The 27588-nt window shown below is 36.0% G+C and overlaps 1 protein-coding gene across 3 annotated transcripts in view; it reads right to left on the bottom strand.

Annotated features, from left to right (window-relative positions):
- The window catches only part of map3k21 (mitogen-activated protein kinase kinase kinase 21), a 32147-nt gene extending 7683 nt beyond the window's left edge, over window positions 1-24464 (bottom strand). For 2 of the 3 annotated variants that reach the window (XM_087279262.1, XM_087279261.1), the window contains exons 1-6: window positions 22840-24464; window positions 10978-11158; window positions 7948-8096; window positions 6595-6770; window positions 4031-4271; window positions 3409-3531 (exon numbers count right to left, since the gene is read on the bottom strand). In XM_087279262.1, coding sequence (XP_087135388.1) covers window positions 3409-3531; window positions 4031-4271; window positions 6595-6770; window positions 7948-8096; window positions 10978-11158; window positions 22840-23602 — 1633 coding nt within the window. In that variant the 5' untranslated portion in view covers window positions 23603-24464. Of the gene's footprint in view, window positions 1-1169; window positions 1275-3408; window positions 3532-4030; window positions 4272-6594; window positions 6771-7947; window positions 8097-10977; window positions 11159-22839 lie in introns of all 3 variants that reach the window. The other variant, XM_087279260.1, reaches the window with a different exon arrangement.
- Window positions 24465-27588: the final 3124 nt, after the last annotated feature.

The raw sequence follows: 27588 nt of genomic DNA on the forward strand, positions 1-27588 counted from the left end.
GATATGGTGTAAAAAAGCTTTTATTTGTATTTTATATAATTTCTGAATACCAGGCTCATTCTGAAAACATACCGTTATATACGTTATATATATATATATATATATTTCTGAAAAGAAACTGTTATACAGGCAATTCGGTGGATGGGGATGATTGGGAGGCCATGATCATAAGGGCCGATTGAGGGCCAGGACACCGGGGTTACACCCCTACTCTTTATGAGAAGTGCCATAGGATTTTAATGACCTCAGAGAGTCAGAACCTCGGTTTAAAGTCTCATCTGAAAGACAGCTGTTTTTGCGCAAACCCACCAGAGGCAGCTGTCGACTGACTGACTGACTGACTGACTGATCGACTGAACCCCCTCCTTCCCTAAACCCAACCAGTAGTGTTTTTAAAAGCACCAATTGACCTGCCTACCCAATTGCATAAACCTAACCAACAGTTTTAAAAAGCAATCCAAAAAAAGAAAAGCCCTCACCTGATTTTTACTACATTTTCAGGTTTGACCACATTTTTGTTATTTACTCATTTTATTTTTTGGCTTCTGTTTTTGTCTTACTGACTTTTCAAATTATCTTCACTGGACTCAAACCCTATCATCGAGGTCAACTTCTCTCTGCGTCATTTTAAAGACAAAATGCAGCTCTACGTATTTCTGGCTACATAATTTGTGATCTGTATTTATGTATATAGTGCTACATTTTCAGAATGAGCCTGTTGCAATGTCGTGTGGTGCATTTCAAACGGAACTTTAAGCAGAGGGTTTCACAAATTTTATATAAAAATGATATTACTTGAATCATACTACACGTACATTTTTAAATTGACTGTAAAAATGTAGAAATATTATAGTATTATAATATTTAATCAGTTATATGCTCTAAGAAAAAAGAGCATTTTATATTTTCCATACCAATCAGCCCTAGATGCAACCAATCAGAATTTTGCAGCACCAACTCAAGGTCCACCGAAATGTCCTTGACCCCCAAAGGCAAAAATCATTTCCATCAAAACTTCATTAAGCATCAAGCAATGTGCTATGACAATCATTTGTATCCCAAAGGCATCAAAAATAAATGTTATGAAGCCAGAGCATTAGTGATCAGGAATCACACCAATAGAAAGTTAGCTGGGGTGACTTTGGCTTATGGGACCGTAGTGTCCTTGCCTTTCTTGCTAAACACGCTAGGAGGTTTACACTCGCTTGTGACATCCACATCCTGGTGATAGACAAACATACTGCCCTTTCGGCTAGTGTCACCACTGTGGCTCACTGATGGAAAGAAAATATGTGATCAATGTGTGACAGACATAAGATTTAGAAACCATTGGCAATGACCTGGATGATAATTTATTAAACAACAAGGATTTCTTTTTTTTTTTTTTGTTACATTTAGTCAGACTTTCCTTGGTATATATATTTTTAATGAAGTGAAACATTTCAAACAGATATGGGCCAATTTTGATAACAGACTATAAAATGATGTTTGCTTTAATTTCAGTGTCTTGTTTAAACTACTTTAACATTGCATTTTTATAATTAAAAGATAAAATATGAAATATTTCATTAAAATACAAACAGCAAACACATACTTACAACTTTATTTATCTATTCATTTTCCTTTGGCTTGGTCCCTTATTTATCAGGTATTTATGAACTGCCATTTACTCCAGGATATGTTTTACGCAACCTATGTACTTTAAGCCACAACTCAGAACTGGGAAACACCCATACATTCACACACATGCTACGGCCAATTTAGTTCATCCAATGTACTTTTAGTGCATATCTTTGGACTGTGGGGCAAACCGGAGCACCCGGAGGCCACCGGCTGAGCCACTGTGCTGCCATTGACAATCAATCCATTTAGAAATATCAATTTAAAATATTATACATGGCTTAAAATTAGCCTTTTTGCTTGGTAGCACCGGTGCTCCTAACATTAAAAATTTAGGCGCATAAGCCAAAATTTAGTCGCGCCCACTAATTATAACACCGTTACTACAAGTGTTGTACAAACATATTTATTGCATTTGAAATCAACAGTAATCAAACTAACAAGCAAAAATATATATATGCATGCATGAGGAAAATATGTCTCAACGAAATCCCGCTATCACAAGAAAATACATTTTTATAACATAACTGAGTGACCAAAAGACACACGGACACACGCACTGCTTGACAAGAATGAATCTGTTAACAGTATAACTGTGCTGTTTCACGGGTGCTGTCTGATATTTCACTGATACTTTTGACATATACAGTACCTTATTATAAGCATACGTTGTTAATAACAATACCGGTCTTTTTATGAGTAGCGATATTAGTTTACTCAGTGTAAGCCTGTTTGCGATGGTGTATGTGGTGTTAAATTTGACATATAGCTGCCACTTGCAAGGTGGACAGCATCTGCCGATTATATGAAGGATTAAACAGAAGCTCTCGTGCTACTTGTGGCAAACAGTTACCTGAAAATTCCATCCCACAGACTTTTCATAGCGGACTTGAAGCCAATGGAAGTCTTTTATCCACTCTTCGAAAAGTGTAGATGGTGGATTAACATTCAGCACATGATCACTAGTAAGATGTGTCATTATTTGTAACTTTAGATGCCATGGTTTCTAAAACAAAATCTGTGAGTGTTATCTTCATTCTCATCTTCAGCCCTTTACAGTTTTTCGCGGTAGTAGCTCTCTCTGTCATCCCAAGCCAGAAGCCATTGACTGAGTGATTGACAGCTGATATTTTAGTGCTAGAGCAGTGGTGTGCCAAAAAGAAGAGCGAGAAGGCGGGGAAAGCATTACGGACTTGGCTTTGTTTACTGCAGCAAGTTGACATGACAACTGTTTTAAACCAGTCCAAAGTGCTGCGTTTCGTGTTTCAAGTGCAGAGATGCATTCTGCGTGAATGTCTCCCGAATCTGCGCATGTGGTGAACATTTTGCAGTAAAAACTGGTCGCACACAACAATTTTACACACTAGCACTGTTAAAATATAAAAAATCAAGTTTTAAGAAATTACATTGCATTATCCAAAATTAAACAACTCAACAATGGTAAAAAAACAGGCTCTTTTGTGATAGGAGTAACAACTAATATTTATTTGCTTTTTTTTGCAAGTTGTGTTTTTCTGTTTTATAAGCTATCAGAAATTCATCTTACCTTTTGGACCTTTAAATTAATTAGATTCATGTTTACTATATATCCCATAACCTAAATAAAATACGATACTCAACAACAGAAAAATCATACTCGAACATTTCTTAGATTTGAATGAATTTCAATTCTAAAAGGTTAAAATATATTTATTTTTAACTTGCATATCAAGCTATTAAGGGTTAATTAAAATCTCACATATACAGTTATGGAAAAATGGTAAAGAGAGTAGAAGAGTGGGTACTCACATTGAATAGCACGGAGGCGAGGGATCAGAGTCGGGCTGCTGGGAGGGCTGGAGTTTGTGCTATTGAGACTTCGTCTCTTGTCCATCGTTGGAGAGGCCTGAACTGTGATTTTGTGCTGAAAATCTTTTATATATACACCTAAGATTAGTATTTACTAATACCACTGTAAACATTTCTTCCAAATTTTCTTCCAACACTTTACAATAACAAGTTTTTACATCACACTTAATGCTCCAGTGAAAAACAATAAAGTGATGCAAAACAATTGGGTCTTTCATTTTTTGCTTAACCTTGGATTATCATTTTGCCAATTTTAACTGCAACAAATTTCACTTGAAATATAGAAGGTGGGGTTAGCAACCTGTGTGCTGAAAATAAAGAACGGACGATAGAAGGACGAAAGGACAGGGTTTATAAATATAAAGTGTGAAAGGCCAGTCTATGAATGCTCAAGACTATTTGCTGACCTAGGGTAAATTATGAGCAGTATGAAATGCTGTTACTTTTGAAATAGAATGTGTCAGGATTAACTCTTTATTTCACCAATTTACTGAAATAAATTCATCTGATATTCACACTATGCAACAATTTGTAAGAAAACGGATTTGTAAGAAAACTGAACCTGAGGGTAAGCTGATGCGGTTTCCATCTTTGAGCTTGAGGCGGCTGCGTTTGAATTTGCCCTTCCGTTTCTTAACATTGGGCTTGTCCTTGTTTTGTTGGAAGATGAGGATGTTGAGCTCACGCTCCAACACGTTAATCTCCCGCTCCGCCAGCTGCTGCTCCCTCCTCTTCAACAGCTCTTCATGAGACTTCTGCTGAAGCGCTGCTCGCGTCAGCTCCTCCTCACGAGAACGAAGCTCCTGTTAGAGTCAAGAAAATGTAGGATCAAAAACCATTGTGGAAAAACTAGAGATGCACCAAAATTAAAAGTCTGGATGCACTTGGCTGAAAACTAAAACTGCTTTCTAATAATTATTTCTTATTTTAAAATAATGACAGAACTGAATAATTTTAAGTGAAATTTGGAATTAAAGTATAAAATTGTGTTTTGAATTGAAATATTTACATCTGAAATAAACAGCTGTGTTAAATTTCAGGACCTAAAATTACAATTCACGGCAATTCAAGTCACTAAAACGCAAGTTGTAAATTCAATCTATTATTTTTTCAGTTTGTGCTATTCGACAAGCTTTTTATTTCCATACTTTTGGTACGGATTTTGTTTCAGTACGCAATGAACATTGCTGGACAGTGCAACACAACACAATTTTTCCAGCTCATTTTTTCAGACCTTTTCTTCTTTAGTATGAAAGACGATATTCGATGCCAACCAAAAATTTTGTGCATCGCTACAAGGAACCAAAAAACTAAAGTAAGTACAAAAAGGTGAGTGAAAGAAAGATTTTTTTAGACTAACTACTCCTTTAAACAAATAAAAACACTCTGATACACTGAATCAGTGCCTAAGAGAAAAAAAAACTGGATAGTTCTCATGCTTATGAATATACTCTCTGCCTTCAAACAAAAAAGACATCAGTGGTATGAATGGCAGTTTCACTTCCTTTGGCCCTGGAGAACTGAGCTCAGATTCGTCTCTGCTTTAAAATCTAACTTGAGATCGGCCTTATGTTCTTGGATTTACCCTTGAGCACCACAAACATGTCAACAAGGCAAGACATGTGAAGCATGATTTATACTTTATACCTCCACTGACTGCATGCACACCCCATGAAATGGACGAGGCTTTTACACTTGACGCATTCACCATTGTGATATTCTATAAAATCATGGTCACACTCCCCCCCCACCTATTAAAAGTTTATGAAAATATTAATGACAACAGAATATGGGTTGCTCTACAAATATATTTTTTATTATAGAATAAACCATTATGACCAATGAAGTCCAAAAAAAAAACAGAGCATCAGTATGTTAAGTTTAAAAAAGCGATAGGTTTAAATATTCTTTTTCAGTTATCAAATAATTAATTTGTTCCTTAATTATAGCTTTGTAACTATTAAATTATTTTAAATTCAAAATGAATGGTGAAAAAAAAATGTTCTGTAAACAAATAATCTGTTTTGGCTTTAACAAACTTATCCCTCAGGTTTTTCCAAACTTTTACAAAAACTTTCCTCCTTTCTCACTGCCGTTGCAATTTCTATCCAAGAATTATGGGCCATTTGGTTACCCCATAAAGATGTCTGTGCAGTCGTACCCATTTCAGACAAAATCTCTTCAAAGTGATTCATATTCAACTCAACTCAAATCGAAATCATGTCGCGCACACCCAAAGTGAACTTCTGCAAAGAGCGATGACATCACATTCGTTGAGTGCATTCAAGCGAACTAGAGAATGCACCTAGTATAAACAGGCTTAAGTGTGTTACCCACATATGAGCAAGTGAATAAACATTTTATTGTGAACAAATACTCTTTCAGATTCAGTTCTGCTCTTGTCTACACAAAGAACATGATAATGAAAATACAGCTCTTTATTTGGAATCAACCAGCAAGTCTATTTGTTCTTTGCATCTCTAAAACAGAATAATCCGCATGTATAAAACTTGCAGACAGAATTGTTAAGCGCTAATCAAAACAGTTTTCTACCCACATGGAGTAAAGCTGTTGGCCTAATCTCTTATGAATAACTTCTGTAAGGAGCTTTTGGGGCACTCGGCCAAGAAACACACTTGGACGTACGATTTGGACAACTAATTAACAAATGAACAAATTATTGACTGGTGAGTAAACGTTCATTTGGTGCATCATGGAAGTCTTCGGTTTAGAATGACTTAGAATGACTCTTAAAAAAAAAAGAATTATCTGATTCAAAACCAGGACTTGTACTGTGTCACACAATATCAGGAATTCTACATGAAGTTTCAGCTGACTTGCAGGAAAACAAGGCAAACTTGATCAACCAATGGCAAATCCTTTTGAACATAACAAGCTGCTAAGACCGGAAGCAGCTTATCATATTAACTTAACTGAACTAAACACTTAAGGCCCTTTCATTGCTAATAGATGGCTTTGTTAAGAGGATTGCAATAAACAATGCTACCCTGTTCAAATCTGAGCCATATCTGATAAGAAAGCAAAACAAAACCAATTGAAACTATAGCCCGTATAACCAGTTCAGAATACAGACAGAAAGCAGACAGACAGTTTTCATCATCTGACCTTTTCTTTAGTGCGCAGCTCATCAAACATTTCCTGGATCTCTACTCTCCAGTCCTCCTGCATTGAATGGAAGGAATCCTGAGGCATGGTGGCCATCACAGCCTCCTCTATGGCAGTCAGCTGCTCCAAGATGGCTGCAAAGGATGGACGGATATGTGGATCCTGCTCCCAACATTCTACAAATGACAAAGAAATTGGACTTCTTGTAGGTTATCATTGCAGATTCATTCATTCATTTTCCTTTTGGCTTAGTCCCTTAATTAATCCGGGGTCGCCACAGCGGAGTGAACCGCCAACTTATCCAGCATATGTTTTAAGCATCGGATGCCCTTCCAGCTGTAACCCATCTCTAGGAAACCAATCCATACACACTTATACACTACGGAAAATTTAGCCTATCCAATTCACCTGTACCACATGTCTTTGGACTGTGGGGAAACCGGAGCACCCGGAGGAAACCCACACGAATGCAGGGAGAACATGCAAACTCCACACAGAAACGTCGAGGTTCGAACCAGCAGAAAAATGTTTCATTTTATGCCAATGAATAGCTAATTTCAGCATAACCAATAGTCAGTGGAGCTTACAAGTGACCCATTTTGAATGAAACAAGATAATTCACAAATCAATTGCACTGCTGTGTTTATACTACTAATATAAATTAAGCAATTTCAATAGAGTTCTCACTCTGCTCAGGGACTTAATAGGAATTATATACACACATACCCTGTATATGAATATAATAATGCATAGAAAAGAAACTGATGGCAGTCAGAGTTTGATTCAGATGCAGTACATATAAAACTGCTTGTTCAGTATAAAATGTATCATTAGAACAAGGAAATCAATTATTTCTTTCATATCAGTATATATAGATGTGTCCAATTGTTAAGTAAGTCTTAGGCCCAATCCTAATTTTATTTTTGTACCCGATAGAAATAGTTATTTTTTTCTTTTTTAAGTATGGTGGTAAAAAACAAACGCGATAATGAATATTTTAAAACTTATTCTTGTTTGTTGTAATAATTCGTAAAACCACAAAAAAATACTAATATGTTCATCTTCTCTCTTCTGGGTGCAACTATGCTGTCGTTGTGGCTGGTGTATTCTGGGAAATTTTCTTACCCCTTTGTTTCGAATGTGGTCCTGAAAAATCTCAGTTCGAAGGGGTATCTACTCCTACCCCTTAGCCCTACGCCTTTACACTTAAGAGAATTGGGACACCAAGAAGGCTAAGGGGTAGAATTGGGATAGGGCCTAAGTCTACCATGTACAAAGTGACAATAAGAATAATTCATGCATAAGGTTAGTTATTTGCATTAGAGTTAAACAAGAAAAGCACAAGTGAACTACCTTCCATGAGCTTGGCAAAAGGCTCTGGGCATGTAGATGGAATTGGAAGGGTTAATTTGTTGACGGCCACGCCATAAGCAACTGCCAAACCGTCGATGCCACGGTAAGGAATCTCTCCAGTCAGTAATTCCCAAAGGAGGACTCCATAACTGGAGAGAAAACAAAACGCATGAGACGTGTCAACATGGTCAAAAAAGTGTCAATGGACAGATAAACAGTACTTATACTGTTACAATACAATTTCAGCCAGGTTAATGATGGAATATGTTTTTTTTTCTTTCTTTTTTTCTGGTAAAAGGCAATACACTGTAATGGGGAGCTGGAACAGCATTAGACACCACAAACTGACAAAGTTTTTGTGAACCTAAAAACAAACACTAAATACTCCATAAGGTCAGCTTTAAAACCTAGTGAGCTCACTTGGTGTTTACCTATGAAAAGGTGACATTGGATGTCAATTTAACAACATGATTCCTAGCATCTTTAAGTCTATAGCTTACTTTGGTCAAATTTCTCAATTTCTCAATAGTGTAAAAAAACATTATTTTTTACCCTGTCAAAAAACCCTCAGTGCACATCAAGCTGTTTCCCTGTTATCTCTTTAAATGCTAATAAACTGCTGCTCACATCGACCCTCACTGAGGCTGCTAGATCAGGAATGGCTTGGTACCGATCGATTCTTGAAAAGATAAACCAAAATTAGACACAACCTTATTCAGAACAAAGTTTTACACAGACTTTACTGTTCTAAAGCAAAGCTTAGTAAATTATATCCCTCGGTTTCCCCCATATGCGACAAGTGTAAAGCTACTGAGGGTACCTTAGCACATCTATTTTGGTCCTGTGTTCCAATTCAGATTTTTTTGGCTAGAAATATTTCAGTTCTTAGCTAAGGTTTACAACTGTGTTTTACTTCCTCACCCAATCATGTCATTTTTGGCTGATCAGAGTTTCTGGAGACTCTTAACCAAAATGTACAATTACCTGTTCAGTATGGCATGATTATAGTTGAAAAAGTTATCCATTGTTTCTAGAAGAAAAATAATAGGCTTTTTTTTACTGGCTTCTTAGACTCACCTCCACTTTACATTTTATAAAGAATTAGATATACCACTTCTGGGAAATTTAATAAAATGTGGGATATAAAACACCATAAAGACTAATAGTGTTGTTTAATTTCTGAAGGTTTGTGAGTTTTTTCTCTCTCTTTACATCTATTGGCGTTTCTTTTTGTGGGTCATATATGTCCTGCATGTTGCCATTTTCCCTTGTTTTATGCTTTATTTTACATTTTGCACAGACTATTGTTTCATGATGGATCTGTTTTTCCTTGTTTTTCTATGTCTGAAAAAACTACACACACACACACACACACACACACACACACACACACACACACACACACACACACACACACACACACACACACACACACACACACACACACACACACACACACACACACACACACACACACACACACACACATATATATATATATATATATATATATATATAAAGCTAAAGCAGCACAGCAAACACAGTACCAGCCAAGCCTTTAGCTTCTGCTAATTTTTGCTTGCATGACAGACAGAGTAATTGAAGCTTATAATGACAGAAAGTAAAATCAAGATGGGTCCTCACCCATGCGTATAATCACTGGGTATGATTTATTATTGCTTGGTATTGCAGTCAGCCATTATCAATGTGAAATATATTCAAACAAACATCTGCATACGAACAAATTTAACAAATGCTCAGCTGCACAATCTGTGCTGGTTAGTTTGTAAACCAACAGCACCCCACTGATACAAATGGCTCTGCACTTTAATGATGAACTCTGATTCTAAACAAAAATGAGCAGTACCTGGAATTTGATAACAAAAACCAGACGATACAAATAAGAATTGTACTATAAAATATATCAGACAAATTGTAGGTACAGCTATCCCCTTTAAATGCAATTTTGATACGAGTCCAGCTTCAGTTAGCACAAGGTCATTAAGCAATCCGACGAAAATAATTTTGCACATAAAAGTAAGTGTTCCCCACTGCTTCTAGGAAGAGTTTTGCCCACTCCGTCCCTTTATATATAAAACTAATCAATTTCACAGTTGCCCCTTCTGAAGCTGACATTCAGTGTAAGAATGCCTATATGAGACTCTAAAATTGCATCCGAACACAAAGCAGACCGTGCAGGAATACTTTATTGCTTAAAATCTGAGAAATTAAAAACACCATTGATAGCCCCTTTACTAACAGTTCACACAAAGAGGTGCAGATGTAAAGAACTAGCTAGTTACATCTAAACTGCCACAAAATTCAAATGGTTCAGCAATAGCATATATATATGAGGTGTACTGAGTATTGTCCAGCATCCAGGGAGCAAGGGGTTAGGTGTTTTACTGTATATCGAAGATGGAGAGTGCAGTTCATTCACGTTGGGACCGGCAATCGAACCTGAAACACTTTAATTACATTTTGAAGTATTTTAAGTCCAACTTCTTAACCGTTGTGGCCCTCTAATGCTCATAAACCACAATTACTGGTTTATGAGGGCAGTGCCTTATCCATCACGCCACAGTTGACAGTTTACAAAAAAAAAACTGTATGTCTTTACAACTTGTCTAAGCAGGCAGATACAGCATAAACCTAACTGAACAAAAAACAAATCTACAAAAGTAAAATTTCCATCCAAAGTCACCTTTAAGGCACCATCTTAACTGAAACTGCCTCTTTTAAGTCACTGATTTGAAACTCATCCAGTACAGTTGAGTTAGCAAGCTAAAGTATTGGGTAAAACATTCAGTCTGTAATTATACTGACCTATGTTGTGTCTCTGACCCATATGTGTCTTAAATCTGGCTGAAATTATGTGTCATTGATGGATAATTATTCTGTCTGAATTTTGGACAAGTTTGTAGTGCTCATAATATGCCTAAAAATTGACAGTCTAACTTCAAGTATCTCATTTTCTTTAATAACAGACTTTTTGTCAAACATTGTAATTAACTTAAAATAACAGCTTACCTCCAGACATCACTCCCTTTGGAAAACAGAGAAGACTTGATGACTTCAGGAGCCATCCAGGAGTAAGTGCCAGCTGCACTCATTTTGGTCGTTTTGTGCCACTCACGAGCAAGGCCAAAGTCAGTAATCTTCAGGGTTTTTCGACCAATGTCATCATTTTCAATTTTTTCAAGTAATAAAACTATGGAGGGCAAAAGGACAGAGAGAGTTGTTTTAGTTATATCTAATACATACATTATAAACTAGTAGAAATTCTTCAGTATTTATTAAAGTTAAAATGCAACGAATAAAACCGAAAACTGATACAGTTAAGACAAGCCATTTTAAAGTATGATAAAAATGAGTTCTATGCGTGAGCCTTTGAGCATTAATGTCAATGAATAATGCAGAAATGCTAAGGGCATAATCATAGTTGCACTCTTTTATCATAAAGTGTAATCTTCAAGGTTATACATAAGATCTCAGAATGACATACAAGTCGCTCAAGTTTACAATACAGTCTTGTACCAAATGACAAATAACATGAGAATATAGGTCAGCGTTCTTTGAAGCTGGGAACATCCTGGGGTCAGAAGAAGTATTATTTCTCACTGATTCTGTCCTTGACAATTATACAACTTGAGACGTTTATCAACATCAATACGTGATAAATAGGAAGGCCCTCAGTTGATAATGGTGTCTGATTAATTTGACCTTGACTGCTATCCCATCACGTCTTGAGGGGGTAACTAAGTAGTTTTATTTTTGGACACATTTCATGAGGCCTGGGAAAGTTAAGACGTGTTTTTCAACAAACTTTGGAGAGGACTGGCCTTGACTACGCTCCTACACTCTTGTACCTAATACAATGTAAAATGTTTGGTATGATTGTGACATTTTCACATGTTCAGTACAATAATGGTGATAAAGAAATCAGCATTATATTTATTAATGCAACAAGGAAGAAGATGCCAGTCAGATTTCAGCGTTGAAATACCGGTTTTCTAATAAGGACTTTATCTCCTTAACAACTATGAATAAAAAAAAAAACTACACAGTTTGTTTCATTGACTAATAACTGCACAGGTTATTCTGCTTTTGAATGCAGAAAAGAACATCTCAATCTAATTCATCATTTGTATGCACAATAATTTATGTTATTAAACAGATAAATGATTAAAATGTGCTGTCTAATAATTAAAAACAATCATACAATTAAATGCTGAAATATATTTTATATATAAACCTGAAACACCCAAAACTATTAAGTTGTTCACCACAAATGTTATTTTACAGACAAATCAAAAAACCCATTGTAAAATCGCAAAGAAAACCACAGCACATTCTTCTTCCGGGTATGATATCATCCCTGCACCACGCCATTGGGGCCAACATTTACATAAGTATTCCATTAAGCTATTGGCTGAGATTTGTACACCAGGGATACTCTGATAAATCGGCCGATACTCACATTTCATGACTCGATCCGTACTCACTAATCTGGCCGATAACATGAACTGATCATCTTTGTTTACTGATTTACAAGCAGAATAAGGTGCTTTTTTCTTTTTATTCATTGAGGCACGTTTAATTATCAATCCATTACTTGCTATGATTCCAAATTGCATAGTTAGTAATTTTTTTTACCAAATTTTTATCTGTTTTATCTATTCGTTTCTGAAAGTTGCTTCTGATCATGATGTGTCCACACTAAATGGTCATATTAGGGTGTGTTTAAGGGATTATATGCAACATTCTTCATTTATTCTACTAGGAAAGGAGAGATATCCACTTAAGCATCCTACATAAAGGGGAAAATAGGCTTTATGCGATGGTAAAGTTATTTAAAGCTTGAAGCTTTAGAATCGGTATTCTGTATCTGTCGATCACCATGATGAGGAATAGGTACTGGCATCGGCTCCAAAAATCCTGATTGGTGCATCCTTAGTGTACACATAATAATCTACAGTAAGGGTTCAATATCCATTTCATTATGTATTATGGCAGTCTTACTATAAATAAGTAATATTCATACAAAATCAATGCTTTCTTATAACAAAAATGGTTATCTGATCTGAAATTAACCTAGAATTAGGGCTAGGTAATAAATCGATTTTATCAATTAAACCAAGTGTGAAGTTTCCATCAACGTGTTTAAATAAAAATAATTTTCATCCTAACACATGATGCTCTCCTCTGGGTTCCCGTAGTCCCCCCCATATTTTCCAAAAAAATACACAAACAACATGGCAGCCTCAGCGAGCGCTGAGCAGGGAAGATCTTAAAATAAATGTTACACTCTGTGAAGTAAAAAAAAAACATGGATGCACAAACACACCCACCAAAAAACAAAACAAAAAAAAACATCATAATTCGAGGCTTTCAAACATGCATTTACCATCGGACACACGCATTTGAACCTGTGTGTCACACCTTGCATTTCTCACAGTAAGAACAAAAGGATAAGACAATTAATAGAGAAGACATGCGTATGAAGGAACTGTCAGCGATCTAATGTTGGAATCAATGCTGCTGTAAAAACTTCCCCTTTTTAACAATCATATGAATTTACTTTCACTGTAATTGTATAATTTTAATAATAAAAGTCTTGAATGCAATTATAAATGGATCTTGTTAAATTTAATCTTTAAATAACAGCTTTTGGCATTTATATATTCTATAATTATTATAAAGGGTTATGGGGGGTGGTGCTGGGGTAATTGTAAAATTGTCATTTAAACTGTAATTTTCCTTTGTGGATAAAAATCTGAAATAAAAAAGCTCCATAATCGCCCAGCCCAGGCCTACCTGGAATACAAAAACTTTTAAGCTAGTACTTCAATACAACTTTGATTCATCCACTCTTTTCTTAAAGGTTTCTTCTTCCCTTTAGATTTCAATGGCGTCCATTTTATGGGGCAGAAAATCATCTTTAGATCATGAGACAATAACCGCTGCCTGTTGTATGTTTGCCACGGTCCCTCTATCCTTCCAACAAGGCAATTGTTCTCTCCACTGTCAGTCAGAATGTGTGTTTGTGTGTGTGTGTGTGTGTGTGTGTGTGTGTGTGTGTGTGTGTGTGTGAGAGAGCATTTTGGAGAGCACACATGCTTGAGATTCCTTAACGTTTCACTTCATGTGCCTAAAATTGCAAAAGCAAGTTTTTTTTGGAGTGTGGCAAAGTGCCGAGTTTCACAGGGACTGCTGGCTACAGTTCCGCAATATTCTTTACCCCCAATCAGGGGAAGCTCCCTGTCTTGGAGAGAAAACAGCGGCCATTGAGGAGATTAAAAATAATGAAAATAAGCCTTTCAGGCCTAGGAGTCGGTGCATTCTCGAGTTGGCAGTCACCTAGCAACCAGTGCTTGACCATTCCATTGTGCAAACTTATGTTAAGCTTTTGCCCCCTCGTTAGCGACATTCCTTTGAGTGAGGTATTAAAAGATTAGGCCACAAAAACATCATTTCATTCACTATTTGCTATATCTTAAAGGTAATCATTGATCAGATAAGCAAGAGTGGGCACAAAGCAAATCTGGTTTCATTTCTTATTTTTGAGAGACTAGTATTTGACTTAGCTGTTCGGGCCTCTCTAAAAATGTACCCTCCACCTTTAACCTGCTAAACAATGTAGTGCAACCTGAATGGGCAAGGAGTCCTCCTTAGGAACGGAGCAGTAAGGGTCCTGGTTCGTGATGGGTGGGTGTCCTGAGTGCAGCACTAAGCAAACAAACGTTACTTTTTCAATTAAGGTCAGCAAGCTTCTAGTGTTGTTTGTCACAATACTGTGGAGAGATGAACAAACTGAGTTGCGTTAACAGTAGCACTGCCATGCTGAACGGGGGCAGGGTGCCACTTCGTGTCTATTGTTGATAGTGGAATGCCATCTATTTTATTGTTCTGGAAATACTCAGCTAATTTAACAGATGCTACTTAATTGCTATAATAACAATTCATTCACAAACAGAAATCCACTGCACTACATTCAAATGACAGTGATATTTATAAAGGAACGAACACTTTTATTCAAGATGTCTATCAAGTAAAGAAATATAATGTTTTAAAATGCTCTGTTTCAAATAAACAATGACCTTTTCAACTTTCCACTGAGACATAAATTAAAAAAAGAAATGCGTCACAACTTCCACAACAATATTCACAATGCAACAGTTTCAGTACTGATAATAAAATAAATATTTTTGAGCACCTTAAATACTGCCAGATAGGCATGGGCCGGTATATGATTCTGAGGGTGTGATAATCTTGGATAAAAATAACATTTATTTGACAGTTATTGTGATTACTGTTTTAAAATATATTTGTTAAAGGGGTGGTCCACTATGATATCATATTTTAAACTTTAGTTAATGTGTAATGTAGTTGTGTGAACATAAACAGCATCTCTGAATGTAAAAAGTTCTAAGTTCAATGCAAAGGGGACCTTGGTTTTTACAGATTTAGCTTAGCAAAGCCTACAATGAACGAATTTTGGGGACTACAAAAAATACTTCCGCCCCCTGTGAGATCACAAAGGTTTGTTTACTGTGCACACAAACTGTGCAGCTAAGGGGCGTGGCCAGAGGCGCTGAAATGTTATAGCAGAGATAAGGGTAAAAATGCATCCAAACACGGCTGTTTCCATAGAGCTTTGTCTGTTTCTGTATTTGGGCTTCCAAAGGACACGACATAAAGACAGAAGTGCCTACAGTTCAATATTAATAATCTTCCAGAGAATTATAAAATACATAGCAAGCATGATTTGACAAAAAAGCTTCCAGAATCTCTCCCAGTTCAGTGCTGGATTCGGCTAAAATCTCCTCAAAGCAGAAGCTGTGAACTACAACCTGTAAGTGTTTATATTTGTTCAAATTGATCATGACATGTACAGTGTCTAGCGTTAACAGTATGATGTAGCAACAATGTAAACAACGGGTAATGCTGCTTTACACCGCAAAGATTTAGCAACAAATTCGTATTTATCAGTCAAACTGCTGTAAACACACACACACTCCACCAGCATGTTCGTGTCTCTTATTTGTGTGCGCGACTTCGCATTGATTGTCTTCAGGCAGCTTTTCCATGCGTTTCACATCTCAGATAATGAAGTCGCGAAAGATATGTGGATGATTCACATTACTTACACCTGCATATTCCGGATATATGTGAAAGACGTCGTGTAATGTGTAGAGTTAAAAAAATACAGAATAGCTCACCTAGTGGTGGTAGCAGCAGAAAAAAAAAATCAAGGCTCACACAGGTAGCATGCCACATCTTGTGCTTTATTCTTCTGTCAAGATATTTAAAGAAAATAACTTAATCCGAGCATCAGAGAAAAAGAAAAAAAAACTCCCATGCACATGCGCTTGTTACAAAAAGTTCACAAATTCACACACACACACATAGACGCACACAACATTCACACACACACACACACACACACACACACACACACACACACACACACACACACACACACACACACACACACACACACACACACACACACACACACACACACACAATGGCGGAGCCGCACCCCATTTTCACTCATTACAGACACTTGTCAGATTTTATTTTAGTGAGCAGGCAGGAAGTTGACTGATTGTTTACACAGCAAAGCGTGTGCTTTTACGGGCGTGACGTGGAGCCGATCCGCAAATCGCAGCACATTATGACGATGACGAATCAGAGTCACTTAAGGGCGGGCCTTTCAGAGGAACTAGAAAATTTGACAGTCGTTTTCATGTTAGCTGAGTAGCTGTGTATAATCAAAGTGAGAAAAATGAAAAAATAACATGATTTCCTTCAAGTGAAACATGAGCACACATTGCTTTGCATCTTATAAACACAACCAGGCCTTAAAATTACATTCTGGACCACCCTTTTAAATGTCTGGGTAAAAAAACAAAAACTTTTTCCCCCTTTGAACACAATGGGCTCTATTTTGACAGTCCATGCACAGAGCGCAAAACGCAGGGCGCAAACGCGTTCAGGGTGTCAGAACGCATTTTTGCTAATTTAAGGACGGGAAAATCCACTTTGCGCCATGGCGCATGGTCTAAAAGGGTTGAGTTTATTTTCCTAATGAGTTATAGGTGTGTTTTGAGAATAAACCAATTAGAGTCTCATCTCCCATTCCCTTTAAGAGCCAGCTGCGTTGCGCCATAAGCGCATTCGCTATTTACAGGACGTAAAGTAAGTCGAAAAACTGAGCATTTCACTAGCAAACAGTTAACAGTTGACAGTTTTTTTTAACAAAAAACTGTTAAACAGAGCATCTACTGCGTGAGAATGAGAGATATGGATCACTTTTACTTTCGCTCTTGGATAGGGAAACCTTTACACACAGACATCAATTAATCTATAAATAATTAATTGCGTTTGTTAAGCGCAAATATTCGTTTCAAAACTATTTCTAAATTCAGTTCTAATTTCCAGCAAACAAATAAATGAACAATATTAACATTATTAAAGTGTGTTCAAAAACCTGAGTTATATCCTAAAACAAATATTGTGCCCCTTATGGTCTAAAACCTGACAGGTGGGCAAATCTAAGCTTGTTTTTAATAAAACAAATATAAATATTGATATATTAAATAATACTGCTAATAATAATAACATTATACAAAAGCAAATTGTTATGAATGAACTGAAAAAGCCTCCCGAGATGAAGAAGACATAAAAGCAGTGATTTTTCATATTTATTTAGGCTAGAAAATAATATGTTTTGTAATATTTTAATCCTTTATATTTATATCCTATATCTATTCTTATTACATTCTATATATTTCCTCAATATTTAAATTTTTTCATATGTAAAGATATTTGCCTATTGCTCTCTGCAACTCTCAACTCTGCGCTGGAGTTTAGACCGGGTTTGTTTTGGTCTAATGAAAAATCTATTTTAGTTTCTCAAAATAGCGACGCGCCAGCAGTGCGCCTCAGAACGTCTTCCTTTTAAGACCAGAACACCTATGGACGCACAAATGAGTGCTAATGCATTTGCTATTTAAACAGCGTAGCGCAACGCCTCAAAACGACTCTTGCGCCAAGCTGAAACTACCAAACAAGTATTGCGCCACGCCTTGCGCCACATTGCGCCGGGTGTATGATAGGGCCCATTATATTTGATTTTGAGAAACATTTAAAATATTTTGGAGCGGTAAATACGTCAGACTAAATAATTCAAAATAAATCACTGACTCTGCAGTCTTTATTAGTTTCAAAAATACAGATTTTTTTTTACATTTTAAAACAGCATCTTTTCGTTGGAAATACTGTTGCCCTAAAAAGCAAAAAAATAAATAAATAAAATCTTACACATACAGTGGGAACAGTATAACCAGAAATTTTGGCGGTTTTAAAATGTTGACTTTTCCAATCCACGTAAACAATTTTCATCCCATGCCTAATGCCAGATAACAATACAGATTTCACATCACTTTAATAAATTACACATTAACTTTTTTAGAACAGTAATAATCTCTTGTAGTATTATTATTTCTACTGCGTTATCAAATAATGTATAGCCTTAATTTAAAACAAACTATTCAACAGTAATACATATCACAAACAGCTTGTTTATACATTCATCCAACAAAGCAGCTGAATACATTTAGATGGCAATGATAGAAGACTTTAAAATTCATGCAGCAGTCAAGACGGCATTTAAGTAGAAAGATTTTTGTGAGTATCAATCAGACCGGTCTGTGTGAGTATCAATCAGACCGGTTAAGCCACTGTTAAAAAGTTACTTAACTTTTAAATGCAACCACTGATAGGCCTTTTCTAGGTATTGGTTAACCAATGTGTAGCATACCAAAGGCAGATAAGCATTAGGGTCTTTCCCAACTCCATCTATGACTTAGAAACATGATAGCCATGTAGTATCCCCTGCAGCTATAGAGTTGTTTTAGAAAATAAGGGCAAATATCTCCATTCACATGAAAGAAATCCTTGCCTTTAACTACTTTGATACACTAAGGGGAAAAACACTACACAGAGTTAAGAAATAAACATTTTTTAGCAGTAAAAAAAAAAAAATTGATCATCAAACAAACTAGGGCTGGGCCGATAAACAATATTATATTGAATCGCGATACAATTGATGTCGATAAGAATGATAAGCTCTGTGCGTTTTTACTCTGTTGATCTAACACACAGCAAAAAATTGCAACAATGGGAATCTAGAAGTGTGTTGATATTAAAGATGCACTGAATTTTTGACAGCCAAAAATTATCAGCCACCAAAAATAGGTTATGGTGCTTAATGGACCCTCTCATTTTTGTGGCTTCAGTCATTGTTGGGGTAATCTTTTTAATCTGGAACTGATATAGAAATAGATATCTTTATTGTTCAATATGGAAAACAATTGTTGATCAAAGACTGCGTTTTTGCCATATCGCCCAGCCTTAAAACAAACATAATATGTATATTCATGCTTGGTGATTCTTAATGTGAAGCTCTTTCAGATGCATTTTCTGAACCTTGTTAGCAGACAGGCCGTTTCTCAAGGAGGACACCAGCTGTTCAAACTCTAACCTCTCAACTTCACAACCTGCCAAGGGTCACACTCATTCAGAAGCCATCATTTCTACAGCTAGTGGCATTTCACTTGTTGGGTGCAACTTTAGACTGAGAAACTCTGCTCAAGCAAATGACTCAAACCTACTGCTGAAACGCAGGTGCAGTTTTCAAATAGTCTGCTCTTTTGTCAGGCACAATAATGTGGTGAAGGGATGAGCCAAAACCCGGAAGACCCAAGATTGTCCTATTGGTTTATAGCGGGGGGTTTCAATTATTCATTCAACTAAAGGAGTTTCATTCAATTAAATAAGTTTAATTCAATAAATGAGTTCTGTTTGTAAACATAACTCAACAAACCCTGAATGCACCCAGAAGATCTTAAGAAACATTTTTGTAATTTTAAATACACATAACAGCTTCAAAAGTCACAAGACCAACCATAGCATTTAAAGTGTTGTCAAGGTTTTACATAGACATTATTTAACCTATAAATTAAAACACACCATTTAAAAAAAATTGAGGGAACGCATAGCAAATTATTGTTCTATGGGTTGATGTTGTCCCTGCCTCACAGTAACAGTGAGTAGAAATAAATGGAACATTGAAAATATTTAATAAAGATGTCATTTAACCACATATTAGGGACTCACGATATATCATTTGAGCATCCATATCGCAGTGTAGGTATTCACAATAGGCACTTCGAAGGATTAGATTATTTAATAAAAATTAAAAGATAAAGACATTATTAAATAATATTATTTTCAAACAATTAATTTAATTTATTTAATGTCTGTTCTTCAATACTCTCCAGAAAACCATGAAGGACTGTTTATTTAACTTTTATCTTTTCTCTGTTGTATCTTTATATGCTTGTAATTTATTATAATTTATGCAAACGCACTGTATAAAAAAAAAAAAACTTGATCATCCCAATCGATCTAAATTAATTAAATGTTTCCAAATACAGCTATTCAATTAATCTGGTGAACTTATATTAAAATCTTAATATATATTGTAGAAAAACAACGTCGGATTTTTCTAACATCCTGTAGCCCTACCACACATATTGTTTATACTCAGTAGGCAACTATTATATTCATTTATTAGATTTTTATATAATAAAGGATTCTCCTTTTTTGTCCTTAAAATCCACAGTGTCATATATACACAATGACCTCAAAATTATCAACATGATCAAAACATGAATAAAACTTGAAAAAATCTGATACTGTGACAGTTTACACCTTCTTAGCAGGTAAATAAGTCTTGGCCCCACTTTATATTAGGTGGTCGTAACTACTATGTACTTGCATTAAAGAATAAATACAATTTACTTAATGTATTCATAATGCATTGTAGAACACTTCTGGTGCTTTTGAGGTGGAATACAGGTAGGACTAGGGACAGGTTTGGTATTATGGTTAGGTTTAAGGGTGGGTTAAGGTATAAGAGATGGTCAATAGCGTAATTACCAATGTAATTAAAGAAATTAATAACAAATGTAATTACATGCAGGTATTTAATCAATCATAAGTACATTGCAGAAACATGCATTTACACAATAGGTACATTGTAACAAATTATTAATTTCAGTGTAAGTGTATTAGCTAAGGCCACTTAATATTAAGTGGGACCACATTTAGCACAATGGGGTATATACACACAGACATTTAAATTCAGTCCACCAGCCCCAGAGGTTCCGGTTATTTGACATCCCACTAAATTTTTTTTTACAGTGTTTAAGATATGACTTCTTTAAAAAACAGTGACCTTCATTGCCTGGCTGAGATGCGATATAAAGGGAGACCAAACAAGAAGAATTGCATTAAATTATATTTTTTCACACCATGTCTTTCAAATTTGAAAATTAAATTCACCCCAGTATCTTCAATAGAATTTCTACGCTAGCCTGCCACTAATGAGGGCGCCTTATGACTCTTTTTGCACTTTAACAAACAAATGGATGCTTAGATCTTTAAACTAATTATATTTGAATTACATTACAACGTCAATGCTGTAAAAGGAACCTTATGAAATAGAAAATAGTTATATAAAGCTCTAACCGGAAAGTAATATACCCATTGTGTAAATATCTATCGACCTCCGAGTTATAATGTCTCTTTGCCCTTTTATTAATAAAGTAAACGTAATCATGTATTCTCAATGAAAAACTAAATAAACAGTTACTAAATATGCTAATTTATTCATAGATAGCTATAACAAAATAGTTGTGCAGTTTCCAAGTATAAAAAAAGAAAAACACTGCTGTTTAGAACACAAGAATTAAGACTGAAAAAAGGAGGGAGTCCTTGCATAATATTATAGTATAAAATAAAAAAAGAAACAAATGTGTAAAGCAGCTGACTAAATCCTTATAATCAATATCAAAATTAAATTTGACATTAATTGTCACTCAAAAAAAAATATTTGTTGTTTGTTCAAGCTTCTTATTTAAAATAAGGTGAAACAATACAATTCTAGTGATTTGTTAAGGGGCAAATTTTATTGTTTCATGTTTAATCCACTTAAATCTGTAAAAACTAATAAGTTAACTTAATTCCTTTATGTTGTCCCAACACAAATAGATTGCTAAATAGAGGCATTTTAATAACATATTTATGAGCTTCATGTTTTCTTATTTTTCAGCATTTAAAACTTTTACTTATCAAACATGAAACTCAATAGAAAGAAACAGATGAAAACTTGCTTAGATTTTTTTTTAATCTGTTAAATCACTATAGTTATTGATCAATTATTAACAAACAAATTTAAATGTATTTATTTATTAATTACATAAATATCATTATTTAAAACATGTAATGCTTTAGAAATTTACTTTTTTGTAAATTAAATATTTAAAGTCTTGCAGCCTGGGATGTATTCTGAGATGAGTAATTGTTGAAGTTGCCAGAAGGACCTGGAAGGATGCAGTCTCTTTAACATCAACTACAAAGCCTCCATTCAATCTCAGAGCATCCATCAATTTTATAGCTTTTCTTCTGGGCTTCGATTTCACTAGCTAGTGACTTCCTTTGAGAATCACATTGCTTTTAGCAAGGCAGTTTCCTTAGTTGCCAACATAGGTGCTACATACCCTTATAGACTGAATTTATAAATGACATAAGACTTAAAAAGCACGTGGCTGTTCTGTTCCCATCTTTCAAACCCAAACGAAGGCTTTTCTGGGAAAGGTTGGTGTGCTAATGATACGATTAATGATTAACCTGCTATAATTGCGAAAGGAAATAGCAATGTGACAATCTCTCGAGTGCTTCTACTGTAGAGCAAATACCTGTAACTCTTAGTAAAGATAAGGGGGCATTATTGAGTGTGTGGTAAGTTAACTCTCTTACTGTTGCTGGACTTCAGGTCCCGGTGAATAATGGGAACCACCGCTTCCTCGTGGAGATACTGCATGCCTCTGGCGATCTGGACGGCCCAGTTCACGAGGATGTGAGGGGGGATCCTCCTGCCGGTCAAAGCACGGTTCAGAGTCCCTCCACGGGCATATTCCATGACCAGACACAGGTTGGGCTCCTCCAAACACACCCCCTCCAGTTTGATAATGTTAGGATGTTGAAGCATTGAGAAAAGTTTGGCTTCTTGCTTAACACTGTCCGCAGTCGCTTTAATGTCCTCATCGGGGTCCTGTCGAGCTGCCTTCACTGCGACCTCCTGCACCTTCCAGGTTCCCCGGTAGACTTTGCCAAACCCACCGACGCCGATAATTTCCTGTAGAACCAGTTCAGAAAAAGGTATCCGAACAGGCGCGGAAGGGTCGCTTTCTCGAGCCCCAACCGCTCTGTAAATGGCTGGTTGGAACGTAACATAATTAGATGGGAAGATGCCCACGCGGTGGTTAATTTTACCAGTCCACCAGCCTTCGTCTCCTGAGATGGCAGCGTCCTTCGACAGGACCTCCACCACGTCTCCTCGCCGCAGACTGAGCTCGTCCTCCCCGCTGGCCTCGTAGTCAAACACCGCGGTCCAGAGCGAGCGGGGACACACGGGGGCAGAGTGAGCCCAAGCCCTGGAGTTGGAGGACTCCGTACAGACATGGTCTTGAAGGCTCAGGCGCCCCTCACCGTTTGGGAAAACGGCCTGGGGAACATCCATGTCTCGGTGCTTGCAGGAGCACCATAGGGTGCAGTGATGTCAAATCAAAGTAGCCTAGTCCAACAGCCGTATTCCGCAATGGCGCACATACACACACAAAAAGTTCCCAACAACCCCAGCCAGGTCACTTTATATCATTAATGGAGAGTGGGTCAGGTTAAATCCGGCTTAATAGAGGTTAATAGACGCATTGCTTTGTTACCACGTCAGCCAGCTAAGTTAACCAATCTGGGAGTGAGAAGTGACACCAGCATTAGCCGGTGTATTCGCTAACGTTACGCTAACTTTTTGTTTACATTCTAGAGTGAAACCTACATTGTTAGGATGCCCATTCAAGTTTAATATGAAAAACCAACTAATTTAATATTTGTTTTTTAAAAAGGTAAACAGCATACCCAGAGCTTGGGTTTTTACACCGTGTGGCGCTACAGGTGCAAAGTACCTGCTCATCCCAGGCGAATGAATCAAGCTAAATATACACGATTATACACTACCTAAGTTAAGTTACTTATTAACTTACATTTCTACCCGTACAAAAACATCCGCACAGCCATCGTTTGTCTAGGTAAGGTACTTTACATGAGCGGTCAGGCTAAAGAGTCGTGCTAACGCGTTAGCTCTCACTTTCCGAAGTTCACAAACTGCGACTCCCGAAATTCAGCCGTCGCCAAGGACACGTCGCGCGCGTACACAGCAGCTCCCGCAGTCAAGCTTGCGCGAGCTTCAGTCTTCCGCCAGCGATGTGAAAGTTCACGGTTTTCCCTCTGGCGAGGATATAAAGACTTTTCCAGAGCTCTGAAAAGTTTGCTTGGTGAGTTTTACAGGCGCACCGCCATCGCCTCTCCGCTCCGCCGACTCGACTGACCCGAGAGGAGAGAAGGAAAAGCTAAAAATGGATTGGTTACAGACGTTCACGTGACTCGATGCGTGAGCGCAAAAACAAAAGTGGGAACTGGGAACTTTTCCTTTTATCAGCATGCCATCGACGTTGTGGTACCTCTCACGCAGTTTTGTGTAATAATAATAATGCATTACGCTTTCTTGCTTTTAAACAACAAAGTATAATCTGAATCAGTTTTTAACATACAAAATCACACATACAGTTTATAATAATCTAAAGACTATGTAACAACAGTGTAAAGACTAGTAAAGTTCTGTTTTTTTTTTACTCTCGTTAAGATAATCAGGCGGTTTAAAAAAATTAAAACATAAAACATAACATTGCCAAAGCCTAAAAAGTATATTTAAAAATTATCTCACTAGGGAGTGTCACTTGTTTGTTACTTATTTATTTAATGACAAAGGAGAGGACAATTATACAAAATTATATTAACATTTTACACTGCATTTTTAAAAATATGTTTTTATTGGATTCAAAAAGACCATGAATAACATTATTAATACATAATTTATAATAGCCTACATGTCCATTGAACAGCATTGAGGGTGCCTGTCCTCTTCAGACTTTAAAAAGACTAAAGGTTTCATAATAATCAATATACAGTAGCTTGTTCTATATATGTATTCTGAAGCCATATGGTGTTTGGTTGCACTTCTGTGTGTCTGTACATTCATGTAAGCACATGCAGTAGCATCCTATGAGCACAATAATTTTTTATTTAAAAAAAAAAACAAGATTAATAATAAGTCCTCTTAGCATATGGATTTATTTTTACATTCAAATTCTGCATGTATTATATCCTGTAACATGCAAAAAAGCATTCCCTTTACACTAAGAACTGTCATTTGTTTCAGTATTGCATTCTCAAAAACTTCTGTTTTAATCAATGAAATCTCTTTATGCTGCTCATTGACTCTCATTGCCTATAAACACTGCTGATTGGCTCATTCAACAGACATGTTTGTGATTGCCCACAGTGCAAAATGTTAAATAATACATAAAAATACATAATGATGTATTTGTATATTGATACATCAAAAAGTTTTACGTAAATTTCAGAACTAATATATACCTCTGAATTATCAATATGGAATTTTTGGTTACAAATGTGTTAGGAAAGATAGGAAATATTAGAAAAGAGCTGTCGTTGGGTCAGCATTTATCAGTCCAATCTATCAGCTTGTGACAATATAAGAAAATAAAATATTTTTTCAACAACCCCTTACTTTTAAATATTAAGGGTAGAGTTCACCGGAAAATGAAAATTATGCAATCATTTTCTTCCCGTTTACTTGTTTTAAACCTTTATGAGTTTCTCTCTTCTGTTCAACACAACAGGAAATATTTTAAAGAAAGCTGTAACCGCTGACTTTCATAGTAGTTGTTTTTCCTATATGGAAGTCAATGGTTACATATTTAGAGCTTTCTTCAAAATATATTCGTTCAAGAGAAGAAAGAAACCCATAAAGGTTTGGGACCATTTGAGGGTAAGTAAATGTGAGTTAATTTTCATTTTTGGGTGAGCCATCCCTTTAAATACTGCAGGCAACATTTAAAATCAAATACTTTTGTACAATAAAACAAATGTACTAATACCTTTATTGGAGTAAAATTTAGGTTGTCTGTACTTTCACACAGTGGCATTGCATCTGGGACCTATGAAATATTTGATTTGCTTAATTTTAAATCATAACAACATAAAAGTAGCTAATAGCCTATATTATATTCATTTTATAACAATATAATAACCCTAAAATGTGTACATTTATATCAGTTTTAAATGTGCCAATTATTTTCATTTATTCATTCATTTTCTATATTGGCTTAGTCTCTTTATTAATCAGGGGTCGCCACAGCGGATGAACCACCAACTTATCCAGCGTATGTTTACACAGCAGATGCCCTTCCAGCTGCAACCCTACTGGGAAACAATCTCTCTCAAAGCAAACACTCTCTCATGCACACACATACATTACGGCCAATTTTATTCAATTCCCGCATGTCTTTGGACTGTAAGGGAACATGGAACACCCGAAAAAAATCAATGCAAACATGGGGAGAACATGCAAACTCCACATAGAAACTGATCCAGCCGTAACTCGAACCAGCGACTTTCTTGCTTTGAGGTGACAGTGCAAACCACAGAGCCGCTGTGTTGCCTGCTAATCATTTAATAAAAACATTTTAAGATTTTATACTTGAATATAAAATCCTAACAATATAATAAATAATATTGCATATCAAATGAAGTGATGTGAACAAAAGAGGGGACGGTTATTGTACAAGATATAGTATATTTGATATGAAGAAAAAATAACATTTTCTCTTAGACAAACTATGGAAAAATTGAAAAAGAATTGGTCAAAATGTTTATTGCAGGCAGGGAAATTGATAGTGCACAAGTAACTTCACTAAAAAAAATATTCAACTAAATAGTTTTAAATAAATGGAAACTTTTTATATACACTCAAAAACATTTTTTATTCAAACTACTTATTTAAAATGAGCTGAAACCACATAACTCTTGAGTTTTTATTGGGACAATTTATTTTTATGTTCAATCCACATAAATTTGTTAAAAGTGTTAAATTAACTTAATTTGTGTTGGGACAACATTAATAAATTGTGTGGAAGCCTGCATTTTTACAGTGTAGAATTTGAACAACAAAATAAATGTAGTAATGTTCAACTTAATTTGTTTGTTTAAATTCAGCTTATATAAATTGTTTGCAACAGTTTGCAATGTACCATTTTTTCAGTGGGGGAGTTCTTCGGAATGTGATGTTTCATCTGGATGGAATTTGCTGCATAAATAATTTACTTTTTTTCGTGGATCTATTCATTATACCTTTCACCTTTTTATTTCTGATGGCAAGGGGGCCAATGGGATCATAAACCCTATAAAAACTGCAACACAACATTAATTAAAAAATACATAAATTACATAAAAGGTCTATGTAATATATCTGCTGACCCGTTCGTTGCGTTGTTTCTTTTTATTTATTTATTTATTTGTTTATTAAAAAGTGCTATGACGATGCTGCTTGAATGGGCAAGTTCCTGCTGTCCCGTTTGTGTATTTGAG

The sequence above is a fragment of the Danio rerio genome, chromosome 13 (assembly GCF_052040795.2).
Source record: "Danio rerio strain M-AB ecotype USA chromosome 13, GRCz13ab, whole genome shotgun sequence".
Lineage (NCBI taxonomy): Eukaryota > Metazoa > Chordata > Actinopteri > Cypriniformes > Danionidae > Danio > Danio rerio.